General features: G+C 41.3%; 1 protein-coding gene across 1 annotated transcript; it reads right to left on the bottom strand.

Moving 5' to 3' along the window:
* Positions 1-3,199: 3,199 nt before the first annotated feature.
* On the bottom strand, positions 3,200-12,124 carry LOC109432871 (acylphosphatase-2). The gene is made up of 2 exons (XM_062843911.1): positions 11,714-12,124; positions 3,200-3,353 (listed from the first exon to the last, which is right to left on the bottom strand). The coding sequence occupies exons 1-2, from the start codon at positions 11,781-11,783 to the stop codon at positions 3,223-3,225; spliced, it is 201 nt and encodes a 66-aa protein (XP_062699895.1). The 5' UTR covers positions 11,784-12,124; the 3' UTR covers positions 3,200-3,222.
* Between the last annotated feature and the right edge of the window lie 1,541 nt (positions 12,125-13,665).

The following is a 13,665-nucleotide window of genomic DNA, read 5'->3' as shown; positions in this document are numbered from 1 at the left end:
TCTACAACTTTCCCGAAGAATGTATATAGTTATTCTTGCAAATAAAAAAGTTTGGTTTTCAATTTCTTTGAAAATGTGGACCACCCTAATTTTCATGTACTTTGAAAAGAAGGCCTAATTTTTAGGAACAACTTTGTGGAAGACCATATTTGTCTAAAAAATCATTTGAAGGCGCTCAATGTATCTTTCCTCGTGGTTCGTGGACCATTGTGCACTGGCAACTCCAACCCAGAATCTACCACAGGGCTCACCTTTGAGAGGCGACTGTCATCCGGATCGACGTCATATGTGTCATGCCTGCTTACGTTAATACATATACTATTTTACTAGTTCGTAACGTATAATTTTATAGTTTAATTATTTGAATTATACATTGCCTCGTCATGTTTTTTTTCTGTTCGGGTGAGCCACTGCGACCAGCATTTAGATCTTTTGTGGCATTACCCGTATCCTTAGTATTTGGTGCATGTCGTACTACTCCAATGTCATTGAGAGGCATGATGAAGCATCGATTTCTGTAAGAAATCGACGGAGATGAAATGGACCCGTTTTCATAGAGATTTAAATCCCAGTGAAATCGCCCCTAATCAAACACAACCGATTTGAATTCGATCCAAACGTTCAATTCTGACTATATACATGTCAATATGGTTGCTCCTCCGTGATTGATCTGAGCTGGTACCAATTGTACTGAGATCAAACTGAATAAGGGGCTGGGACACTCCCCTTATTCTCAAAGTGCAATTTAAGCAGCTCATACATTTTTGATCAATAACGGCGCCGGCCAAGTCCTTATAGTCAGCTGGGAAAGGAAAGAAATGTTAGAGTGTACTGGATGTTGCTACTAGAGACCGAGAGCACTCTGCGTTTCCACAACCCGCTCCCGCACGGACTGGGGTAATTGTTAGTTAGACGAAAAGGTTGGGACATCAGGGATCTGTGTTGTGGAAGTTGGAAGAAAAGGAATCGAATTTTCCAATCCGTTTCTGGTTCTAGCGATGGCTATGAACATATGAATATACATGAGTTGTATATGTGGAGAAGAGAAAGAGAGAAAGTAGATAGAAAAATACAAAATAGGAGGAAAGATACGGGCCAAGGATTGAACCAATGACCTGCATACGAATCAGAAGTCACTAAACCACCAAGCTGGTCCTCAATCACAATCGATTTGAATTATGAGAAAAACAAAAGGGCGGTACTGATATTTATCCATGCATCGAAATTCTAGCCCCATCCATGTCGTGCTTCTAGTTTAGTTCCAGGACAACGAAAAAAACCCCGGGACTTCTAACATCAAGTATAGTCTCGGGTAGGCAAAGTGCGAGTCTTTTACTATCAGCAAGGCAGAATAAATGCAATTTTAAGAACTGTCACCAGTAACAAGGACTTTGTACCATGAATCGTTCCCAAAACACATTACCCCAACTTGACAAACCTGATGTCACTAGGGTTCGGTTGGTAGATCGTTCACCGTAACGAAACACAATAAGGTGATCTACCTACGTTACGAGCTCCGTTAGAGATCGAGCATCTTTTAAACCCCCTTGACCATTCATCCATCAGCACGGGTTGCCTGACATCTTGGATTGGGGTTCCCTGTTTGGTGGACTTTTACCTCCGGAAAAGGAGGTCTGTAGTGTTATTCTGAGCCCATTGAGACAACCGCTACCGACATTAGGCAGCATCCATTTATTACGTAACGCTAAAATCGAGATTTTTAGGCCCCCTCCCCCCTCCGTAACGCTTGTTTTGTATGAAAATCCAAATTTTTTTGTATGGACCGTAACGCCTGGCCATATTCCCCCCTCCCCCTAGAGCATTACGTAATTTGTGGACAGCGCCTTACACAGCTATCTAGAAGAAGCTACATTGATGGTTAACTTTTAAACGAGTCCGTTCAGCCGGCGCCTCGTGATGTTACGAAAATTATCGAAAAAAAATCAGGGGAACTGGTGGCATCATATATCAGAATTATTTTCTTGTTTTGATGTAGCCTGCGATCTGTGACATTCTTCCCAGTTTTACCATTCAGACATAAGCTGGCGTTGGATCTGACAATATTTTATCAGAGATTTCTCCTTCTTCCAATAACACTAGTTTACAGCATTTTTGAACTCAGTAAGCTGATGATTATTTTTGGTGTAGAATCATGCCCTGAGTTCGAAAACGCGAAGGAAAAAAAATTACAGTAGAGCGGAAATTTTTTCGACTTTCCATACAAGGTTGATGATTTGAAATCGATTTTTGTTCTATTTTTAAGCAAAGTCGCTCACTTCAAGCATCTCATTCTCCGTAATCAATGCTCCGATTGAGCTGAAATTTTTACTGTAACTCGCCTACGTTTTATATGTCAAATAAACGTCGAGAAAGAATTTTTAAGTTGATTTTTTCTTATTTAAGAAAATACATTTCTTCAAAAAAATTGTGAATTTTGCTAAAATTTAAGAAGATCGTCCCTAAAACTCGCCAATATCTTGAATTTCATCAATCTGACGCAAAACCTGTATTCAGATGATCGAATGGTATTGTTTTCAGCTTCTAATTTATGGAAAAAGATTTAAAATTGGTTGATCGAAACGCAATATATTCGAAGTTTAGAAAATTACATATTTTGAAAAGTTTCAAAACTCGATATTGAGCTAAAACTCCAAAATTGTTCTACTTTAAATTTTTTGAAGGTCGGTTTCGAAATCAGCACTAAATTGTGCTTCAAAAATTTTGGTCGTTGGCAGAAGTTCACGACTTTCGTTTTATTTTGTAAACTTGTGTAATAGACCAATAAGGCTTTCTAGTTATCACTGCAGTATAGCAGTATAGAACAGGGGCATGACCATTTAAGTTCATCGTTCATTTTTCACCCAAACATCATTCGGTTAAACGGCGCTCGGTCAATTGGCGCTTTCGATCAAATGGCGTTCGGTTAAACAGCATTCGGCCTAATGACCAAGAAGGTTCTTATAAATAAAAATTTATTGATTACGTCCAAACAACTTGAGTGCTTGAGAAGAACTGGTTAGGAAATTTTCCTAACAAACTGTGAAACCAAGAGAGTTGCTAAGGATTGCAACCGTTACCGATTGCCTACTTCAACAACTAGGATATCTCAATAAACTCAACTGCAGGAAATCAGACCAGAAAACTATCTGTCGAATAATTTTCGAATACATCTGTAGTTATAAGCGAATCGCGCGTAGGTACGGTGTAGGTATTCGTAAGTACTTACATTTTGTTGACATCGGCCTTGGCTCCCTGCATTTTGCCCATGATGGTACCCTGTTTGGAGTTTTTCACCCACCCCTTGATGCCGAGCGCTATGCAGTTGTCTCTGCAGTGTTTTGTGAATCCACATCCTGGACAATGGCAGCATAAAACGAGCGAAACGAAAAAAAAAGAAAAAGTTAATACAATTTTACGGACAGTATACTGGACGCAGTGGAATACAGTTCGCTCGCCGCACGGACGTCTTGTTACGGACGTTGATAATGTTACATGTCAGCTGGATAGAAGACAACCGATGATGGTCAAGGGAAACAAGTGAGCCATAAATTACGGCTGATGGGCGGCAACTCGATAGGTTGTGCCAGTTGTGCAATTAAGTAATTGATGTTTGCTAAAAATAAGCAACTGGTGGCGAAATTGTTCGGTTTGTCGTGAAGTTGATGGATTTCGTTGTTTGCAAGGTTTTTTTTTCGCAATTCGTTTAAGGAAGTATGATTGACCTTTTTCGCGTCGATACAATCTACACTGGGTAAATTTATAGCATCTCAATATTAGATTAGACCCCGATGGGAAACTTAATCAATAGAATACTGCCTGTAACTGCATATCCGATCCGTGTGAGAAAATATGCAGTTAATTTAAATAAGAATAAAATAGGAGAAATTACCTATTCTCGGCCGTTTTGTTCTCTTCGTCTTCGTGGGTTTTTTGAAACCTATTGAACTCAGAGTTGGTCTCAAATCCTTCCCAACTAAGCTGAATTATATGGCCAAGTTTCAGGCAATTTGGCTGACAAAAACCCCCCATGACGAAGAGAACAAACCTGTCGATAATACCCATTGTCACCCTATATCGAATGTCCTGCGATGTTACGCTATACTTATATAAAGTGCCAAAAGCTACGGTAATTTTGACAGATGCATATACCTTAGATTTCCGTGCATTCGGTGATTTTCAGAATCACTGCACTTTTATCGTACGCCTAGCTGTTGAGTTTACGATGAAATTTTCCTGTAATCCGTCAAAGGAACTGTTAAGTTCAGCGTCAGCGCTCGTCTAGCATGCCAGCAAGGGTATGAACGTTAGAAGAGAGGCAGAAGCTAATGTGAGACTCTTGATGAGACTACAAGATCACCGACGAGGACATGACGAGGACGTTGAAAATCCCGACGATTCCGATCTGTCTAGCCTGAGTTTAAATTCATCCATGGTAATGAGGACAAGCAAAATTGTTCCAATGAAGACATTCATGAAAGTGGCAAGTATCAGCCAAAACGGGCTAGGCAGCAGCAGATCGGATCAATGAAGGCTTCGATGACCGCGAGGAAGGGATTAACCTACAATATCCCGAAGTTCTCCGGCGAACCAACACAGTGCCCATTGTTCTACACAGCAAGTAATTTTGTAATATCCAGGCGCGTAATTTCTGGTTATGTATTCATTTCGAACGTAATTTCACTCGGTTACATCGTTTCCCAACAATTATCACACTCACTATGCACACCCTGGTTGGCACCGGAAAGTATCAACAAACCCATTCCAGCAGATACCCAGAAGCAGTATCATATTTATCACTTTCCTTTCAACTCGGTGAAATAGCTGAGAGGTAAGCGATATGCCTCACAATCAACGGATCAGTGTACAAATCCATGCCAATATTTTACTTATATCTGATTCATCTATAGATCCGGTTTTAGCGATTGCTAGACCCACTCTCAAGCCGCGGCGGCTAATTTGTTGCATGAAAATTATGTAATTGTTTACATCACTTTTACGACGCGACTGATGTGCAGCGAAAATGATGTGATATCACAAGATTTTTTTGCTGTGTATGCCACCTACAAAGCGTCCAACGACGCCTGTAGCTGTATGAACCACGAAATCTCAAGGCTCCTCCGGGAAGCGCTGGAAGATGCCACTCTTGAGCTGGTGTCTGGGCAGTTATTTCTTCCTGAAACCATTCCAGAAGTAATCCAGAAGCTACGCCAGCCGTCCAGAACAATTACCTCAACGCTTGCTGGACAAACTGATTCGGGTGGAGTGTACGAAGCCGTTTAACTTCATTCGGAAACATGGTGGAGTAACTTATGCGGTCATCTGCGGGCTCAAATCTACGACACCATCTCGCCAACCCGCGGCTGATAAAGCCGCTGGTTGCATAGCTACCATATCGGAAAAGCACGAGTTAGTCCATTACAGGCGAGATCGAAGGGAAAGTACTGTTCGGATGATAACGGATTTTCTGATGGACATCGTGGCAGATGCCTGTGAAGTTCGTGGAGTTCAATCCACTGCCGCCTTCCAAAGGTGTTTCCTGATCCGGAAAAAAGAGGCGAAATAAAAAAGCTGGATTGTACTGCAACTGCGAGGCCAGCAGTTTGGTCACCAACGCAAGCGAAAAGAGGAAACTGAAACCGTAGCAGATGTGTCAATCTATTGACCATCGTCTGCGCCATTGCGACGCTTTCAAGAAGTTGCGGTACGCGGAGTGCTTGAAGCCAGTATGATACTAGTAATATCAGATATGAGTAGGTCGGCTCCAGGGTCGACAACAGGGTCAGTTGCGGTGTTGGAGTTCCTTGACGGAAGTGCTTCAGTTACACTGACGAAGAATAAGTTCGGCAATCGTCTATGCATGATTGGAGTATAAGAGCAATAGACCATCCGGTGGACGAAAAATATGTGAAAGATTCCTGAGGAATGAGCTTGTGGGCAGCAAGATGCTATTATCACAGCTATTATGTTTTCAGTTCAAAATCGAATTAGCGTCATTTTTTCTTTCATTTCCGCTGCTTTTGTCTTGCGTCAAACATTATTGCATATATTTAGTACACAAGTTGATGTTTAAAGGAGCTTGCAGTGCAGTACGAGCACATGCGAAAGAAGTACGAGTACCGTAATCCGGGGTCAAATTGATCACTTTAAAACAACTTTTACGCATAACATCAGTGGCAATTCAAATATTGTCAAAAGAATTTCTGTAAAATCAGTACCCAGTAGATCTCCATGGAACTAAATGTTAGAATTTTGTTCAATAAATTTAAACTTTAAGTTAAATAACTCCAAAAATCAAAAAATGGAAATGCTACTTTGGGGCGAAATTGATCAGTATATAATTAAGCATCGGTTGGAACGGAAAATTTCCTACTCCGATTAATTTTGCTCTTCTAAAATCGAATTGAGTGTTTAAATTCTTATAAATAGTGAATCTAATACTTAAAATGCAAAATTGAATTTTAAAATTTCCCCTTCAACGCCTAAAGGTAGGCAATTTCAATTAAAATAAAGTGATTTCTATCACAATAAATGACTATTTCATCATAAAATGATTTTTTTAACTATCTCATGTTCAGAATAGTTACATAACTTCCCAACCAAGGCTCCACAAAAATGTTAAAACAGAGAATTTACGAGAAGTCCTATTAGCAATCGATTGTTTATTAGCAATGATTTCAGCTAAATGAGAATTACATTGTAAATTCCTAAAAATATAAGGCAAAACTAACTTTTTTCTTAAAAAATAAAAGGTTACACTCATCTGTAGACATCTACGAATCAGATGACGTAAAAAGTATAGGATCATTACGACGCTTAAGAGTTCCTAGTATGGAATTACAATGTAGAACCCGAATGATCAATTTCACCCCGCTGATCAATTTGATCCCGGTTTACGGTACATCGAATAGACAGCCGAAGTTGCTGATTGCGGATAATAACATCCACTCGATCGCGCCGATAAAGGCAATGATGGCAAAGAACCGATCGCGCTACGAACCAAACAGGGATGGAAGGTGTATGGGCCGTGTTATTAATTGATCACTAGTATCACTTCCGCAAAAATCGGAACTTCGACACGGGACCTACGTCATGGCGACCGTGACAGGACCCGAACACGTAAACACGGGACTACGTCAATTCGTTTCATCTGGATTGCCATATAATGACCGTACCAGGATTCAAGGCATTCATGGACACAATGCTCTTTGGTTGACTTGACAGGCTCGGAAATGTGCGCCGAAAACAGGCAGAAGCAACGTTTCCTCTTGCGATCAGACCAAGAAGAACCTCCTGTTCAGTGCTGCTATTGGTCGTGACCATCCCATGACGATGAACAAGTAGGCCTTGGAGTGAAACGAGCACTCGCGCACTTCGTCATGTCATTTTGCAATAATCAAGCGTCATGACGAAAACTTCCATATTATTTTGAAATTTAAATTTTCACTTGGTCCAAGCTAATTTAGGCTAGTCGTTGAATTTGATAGATCCGTAATAATTAGCGAAAAAGCCGTAACGAACAAAATGTACACAATTTGAGTAATTGCAGGAGTGAAAAGAAGCTAGATTTGTCTTCTAAATGCTCACAAAGTTTCCTTGGTATCACTTTTCTAACTATTGAAAATCACTGATTGAGTGAAAGGCGTAATCCCATTATATTCCAAACGAACAAAAACAAGAATTACGCCTTCTATTCCTTTGTTTTGTTTGGTGCTTTGTTTACGAAAGTGAAAGGCGAAACTGAAATCAACACGTAAACACGGCGATAGTAGAAGGCGAAACTGAAATCAAAACGCAAACACGGCGAAAGCAAATGGCGAAATTCTGTCAAAATCATAAACAAGGCGAATAGTAAAAGGCGATTCTGAAAATGATATCGATTCGAGGCGCATAGTATTGGGCGAAATTAGCATTCTCAGGTATCAATTCAGGCGTAATTAAATAAAAGCAATTTTTAGTGCAAAAACTATGAAACTCGTGCAGTGTTCTTAGAAAAACATGAAACTATGTCAGAACTGTATCAATTAACCTTATTTAAGTTGCATTATTCTGTATTACTTCTAAATAGGAATTAAAATTTGATCAGCAAAATTCGGTTATTGTTTTCGCATTGTTATTGCTTTGTTAGTTACGCCCTATTCGCGAATTACTCCCGAGATGATTCATAGGACTCAAACAATAACAAAACCCTTCGGTGTGCTAGTAATTGCCTTGTTTACAACCATGTCACAGTTCGTCATGACCGAAAAATGAGCGAATATTGTTAGACTCTCTTGGTCATCGTCTCCCGATTTGATGACATTGAGAAAGGTACTTCTGTAAAAATCACGTGACGACTCGTGTTGACACTGACGCTTTTAAAGCCTGCTCTTGCTCAATATCGCGAAGCGTCTGTAGCTATAATACGTCGGCTTATCGTCGATGGTAACTTCGACACTCTATTTTTTAAGAACTCAGTCTTTCGGAGGAAGAAGCGCCAGCAGGAAGAACGAGATCGCGAAGCGATGGAAGAGCTATACCGTGCTAAGGATACACGGAAGATCTACGAGAAGCTGAACCGCTCGCGCGGAGGCTTCGTGCCACAAGCCGCCATGTACCGACACAATCACGGGAGTCTCCTCACGAGCGAGCGTGAGGTGGACGAAAGGTGGTGGCAGCATTACGATGGCGATGTTGCAAGCACCGAGGTAGGCGTGGTAACAGATCTAGGAGTACGTGCACAAGACGAAAGATTTCCAGCCCCTAATCTCCAAGGGATTGAGGAGGAGGTAGGCCGGTTGAAAAACAACAATGCCGCTGAAGCAGATCAACTACCAAGCAAGCTTCTAAAACACGGTGGAGAAGCACAGGTGAGAGCACTACACTGGGTCATTACCAAGATTTGGGAGGAGCAAGTATTATCGGAGGAATAGATGGAAGGTATCGTTTGTCCCATCTATAAAAAGGGCGACAAGTTGGATTGCGGGAACTATCGCGCGATCACACTACTGAGCGCTGCCTACAAGATACTCTATTAAATTTTATGCCGCCATCTATCACCGACTGCAAGAGAGTTCGTGATGCAATATCAGGCTGGATTTATAGGTTTTCGCGCCACAACGGATCAGATGTTCGTCATCCGCCAGAAGTTGCAGAAATGCCGCGAATAGAACGTGCCCACACGGATTCCCGTATTCGATTGATCAAGGCCCAAGACGACGATGGATCGGGTGATGTGCGTAATTCGAGTACCAGGGACACTCTAGAGTCATTTCAAATCCCGGAGAGGGTTACGACAAGATGATGGTCTTTCGTGCTTGATGTTCAACATAACTTTAGCGGGTGTAATAAGGAAAGCAGGGATTAACACAAAAGGAACGATTTTCACGAAGTCCGTTCAGCTGCTTGGTTTCGCTAAAGATATTGATATTATAGCTCACAAATTTGAGACGATGCCGAAAACGTACATCCGACTGAAGAATTAAGCCAGGCGAATCGGATTAGTCATTAGTGTGTCGAAAACAAAGTACATGATGGCAAAGGGCTCTAGGGAGGAATCACCGCGCCCGCCACCCCGAATTTCTATCGACGGTGATGAAATCGAAGCGGTTGAAAAATTCGTGTACTTGGGCTCACTGATGACCGCCAGTAACGACACCAGCAGAGAAATTCAGGGACGCATTGTGGCGTTAAATCCAGTTTACTTTCCGCAGAACTCTACGATCGAACAAAATTCGCCGTCACACGAAGTTAACTATCTACAAAACGCTGATTGGACCGGTAGTTCTCTATGGGCCGAAGCATGGACACTACGTGCAGAGGACCAACGCGCCCTTGAAGTTTTCGAACGGAAGGTGTCACGTACCATCTACGGCGGAGTGCAGATGGAAGTCGGGACTTGGAGAAGGCGTATGAATCACAAACTGCATCAGTTGCTGAGAGAACCAACCATCGTCCACACCGCGAAAATCGGGAGGCTACGGTGAGCGGGTCGCGTTATCAGAATGTCGGATAGCAACCCGACTAAAATGGTTCTCGAGAGTCGTTCGACCGGTAAAAGAAGACGTTGTGCGCAGCGAGCTAGGTAGGTCGATCAAGTGAAGGATGATCTGCGAACCCTTCGCAGAGTGCGGAACTGGAGATACACAGTCATGGACCGAGTAGAATGGAGACGACTCCTATGTACAGCAGAGGACACTCAGGCCTTAGTCTGACCGGTAATTAAGGTAACTTGGACACTTTGTGGAGACGGAATAGAAGGCAATGAAGTGTGAGTTCGAAAGAAATACGAAAGAAGTTCTACGGGGCCTGGGAGAGGTCGTGTCGTAACCGGTGACATTGGTGCATTTCAGCCGTGATAAAAGACGGCGATGGAGAGAGTCCTAAGAGTGGTCTTGAGTACAAACACGAATTAGTTTGTGTCAACCTTTAGCAGCTGACGGATGGTATGGTCCACTGCACGAATTTATGCTGGTCTGTTTACTCTCCCGCGAAATTTGACGTTTGGGTGGTGTCGACACCGCTCAAACGTCAAATTTCGCGGGATAGTAAGCAGGCCAGTATAAATTCGTGCAGTAATCCATACTTGACTTCCCTTAGATTTGAAGTTGATTCATTTCCGTTCTGTGTCATTGTGCTTGCGTTCCCTGTTATTTAGATGTTCGTCGATGTACTGTTTTCATCTTTCGATGATCTCACATTGGTCCGTCAAGATGTTCCTTTTCTTATCCCTGCACATTTCGGCTCCCAACACGAAACCTTGTCGGGTTGAGTAGAGCTTCTGGTAGAACTTCCGTGTTTCTTGAGAAAGGCAGTTCCATTTCTTCGCTTTCGCTTCTTCTTCAGGAAGAGATGGGCCTGCTGCTTCCGCTTCTAAGCTTTGAATCCAAAAGCTCAAATTTTGGATACCGATGTAGAATCAGATCGAACGAATGATGTGGAGTAAATTCTGTTTGCTTAACCACCCTAGCCCAGATCCATCTCCAGATGCTTGATTAAGTGTTTACCTGCCTGACATCCTTAACTGTTTAAACTAAATACTGACACTTGAACTTCGGTTTAGTTACCAAGGTCATGTCTCTTTGGAGAATTCGTGCATCGTTGTGCATGCTTTTAAATTGTTCAAGCAGGTAATGCCAGAAAAATACATTATTCAAATTGAAAATAATATTATCAGAACTTTAATATGGATGTATATAATCTTTGATGATGTTTTAAAAAACGGGGCGTGTAAATTTGAAAAAGAAAAAAAAAAAAGAAAAATACATGATCGCACGGCTATGCTGACTCGCGCCACTAAATTTGCTCTTCAAGAGGTCAATCTTTTCTGTTAAACGCCTCAGCCGTAGCGCGGCTACAAATTCACCTCCCATATACTCGAAGTGGGCTACGGGGGGTGTGCAGACGGACCGTCGAAAGAAAACAATCCGATCAAAGTGGAACACAATCGGTTTTTAAAAATATTTTCCTCTGTGTCGCCGTCCACTGCTGGTTCCGATTCGAACTATGCAGAGTCGTCCTTCTGGGTGAAGTTTAGACGACGAGAAACGTTTTTTTTTCTCGAAGAATTGACCATTGACGTAAGGTGAAGAGTTATGCGTTGCTATTTAAACCAACGGTTGTTTGAATTATTTTAACCTTAATTGTTCTCAGTGCTTTACGATTTGGATTTTTTCTTAGATGAAAGGAACTGATCATCGGTTGTCTTCGGCAGCCTGAGTTCTCTTCTTATACACACCTTGCACCTGGCCGAAAATTTCGAAATCGCACTGCACGGGTACGTGATCCTGGACGTCCTGGACACCCATTCTTTTTCTGTGGTTGATCTGTTGCTCACGAGAGGTTCTGTTTGCACTTGAAATCCTCAAGCTCAACCGCTTGAATGTTCTAGAAACAGTTCACTTGATGCACTGGCTTCGCGAATGGCTGCCCGCCGAGATACGGATAGTGCTTATCGTGTTCACAGAGTGTCGTTCAAACGACTAAAAATATCTTTACTTTTGCACTTTCACTGATCACAGATCGATGATGATGGGTTGGATAGGAAGAGCACCGAACACTCTGTATTTCTTTTCTTGCAAACGACGCTAACGGCTGCCAAAATGCGACTGGTTGCTGGCCCGGTGCTGTAATCAGGATTTGTTGTCTTCGAACGACACTTTTCCGTTTTTTTTTCAAACTGAGAATGCGCAATCGGTTTGATCGACTTTTCGAAGCTCTCGCGGGTTTTCCGACAGTGACGGCCGTGCGCCGGTTGCTCACATGATCGATTGTTGAACATGTGTGTAGGTACACTACAGACGTTCCCAATACTTTATACTCAGATTTTAAATGAATTGAATTGTCCATCATCTAGAAAATTAGAAATATTGAATATTTATAATATAAAAAAATCGGATATGAACCAAATAACAAAATATGTAGCGTCACGGTAATATCAGGGCAATTTTTTTTATTATCGTACAAATTGGTACCAAGGTTCTCAGAATTTAATGAAATTTTTTTCACAGGTAGGGTTCACATATATATGAACAAAAACAAAATTGAAAAAAATCAGGGTCGCCTAATTTTCCGGAAAACTCCAGTGGAAACAAAACATTTTCCACAGACACCACCTACTTTGAAAAATCATAACTCAAGAACGAAGCTCAGAATCATAACTTATAGCTCAAGAACGAATCATTTTTTTTTTGTGAAATCATAAGCAAATTTTCTCAGCATTAAAATAAAACTATCTATATATAGGGGAACTTACGTATTTTCGGCAGTTTTGTTCTCTTCGTCATGGGAGGTTTTTTGAAACCTGTAGGTCTCACAGTTGGCCTCAAATCCTTCACAACCAAGCTGAGTTATATGCCCAAATTTCAGGCAATTCGGCCTACAAATACCCCCCATGACGAAGAGAACAAAACTGCCGATAATACCCATCGTCACCCTATATAAAAATGAGTTTAGAGTTCCTTTGAGGCAACAAAACTCACGAACGGCTGAATCGAGCAGAATGATTCTTGCATGATTTGATGCGTATTCATGGTGGCTGTGTTTATAAGTGAAAAAAGTTACGAAAATGAACTGAAAAAGTTAGAAAATTGAAAAAGTAGTGATTTTGCATGACCTGGGAAGAAAATCAACACGATCGAAATGAAACTAATCTAGAGTGCCGTGCTGCAATGACCTCAACAGTTGTCAACCCACCACAACCGGGCAAGATATAGTTTGCCGGGGACTGCTAGTACAAAATAAAAATTGTTTTCCACAAGATTTTCCACTGTTGAGGAAACTCGGTTGGAAAAGTCGGAAAAACTATTTTCGTACTCCGGAAAAATTCCCAAAAAAATATTTGTGAAAGGAAATTTTATAAGCTATATTCCGTAAAATTTCCAAGATATCGTATTTCTGCGTTCCTGAGTTATGACCAATTTTGTGGAAATTGTCCAGATGTGCTATATGAGCCGTTTTCTTTAAAAAATCATACTTCAAGAACGAAGCATCGTAGACACAATGTTTTTTTGTGAAATCGTAAGCAAATTTTCTCAGCAATTCAGAAGAATATTAAATGAAAATTGTTTTCCACAAAATTTCCCACTGTTGAGGAAAATCGGGTGGAAAAGTCGGAAAAACTATTTTCGAAGTCCGGAAAAATTCCTAAAAAATATATTTTTGAAAGGAAATTTTATAAGCTATATTCTG

The sequence above is a fragment of the Aedes albopictus genome, unplaced genomic scaffold (assembly GCF_035046485.1).
Source record: "Aedes albopictus strain Foshan unplaced genomic scaffold, AalbF5 HiC_scaffold_639, whole genome shotgun sequence".
Classification (NCBI taxonomy): domain Eukaryota; kingdom Metazoa; phylum Arthropoda; class Insecta; order Diptera; family Culicidae; genus Aedes; species Aedes albopictus.
The sequence above is the reverse complement of the archived record's forward strand: the minus strand, read 5'-3'. Positions and strand labels throughout refer to the sequence as shown.

Bases quoted from the DNA above. Each gene is read 5' to 3' on its own strand.
- LOC109432871 (XM_062843911.1), bottom strand. From the start codon at position 11,783: ATGGGTGTCCAGGACGTCCAGGATCACGTACCCGTGCAGTGCGATTTC. The intron at 3,354-11,713 runs GTGTGTATAAGA...GCCATTGTCCAG, and splicing joins AATTTTCGGCCAGGTGCAAG to GATGTGGATTCACAAAACAC.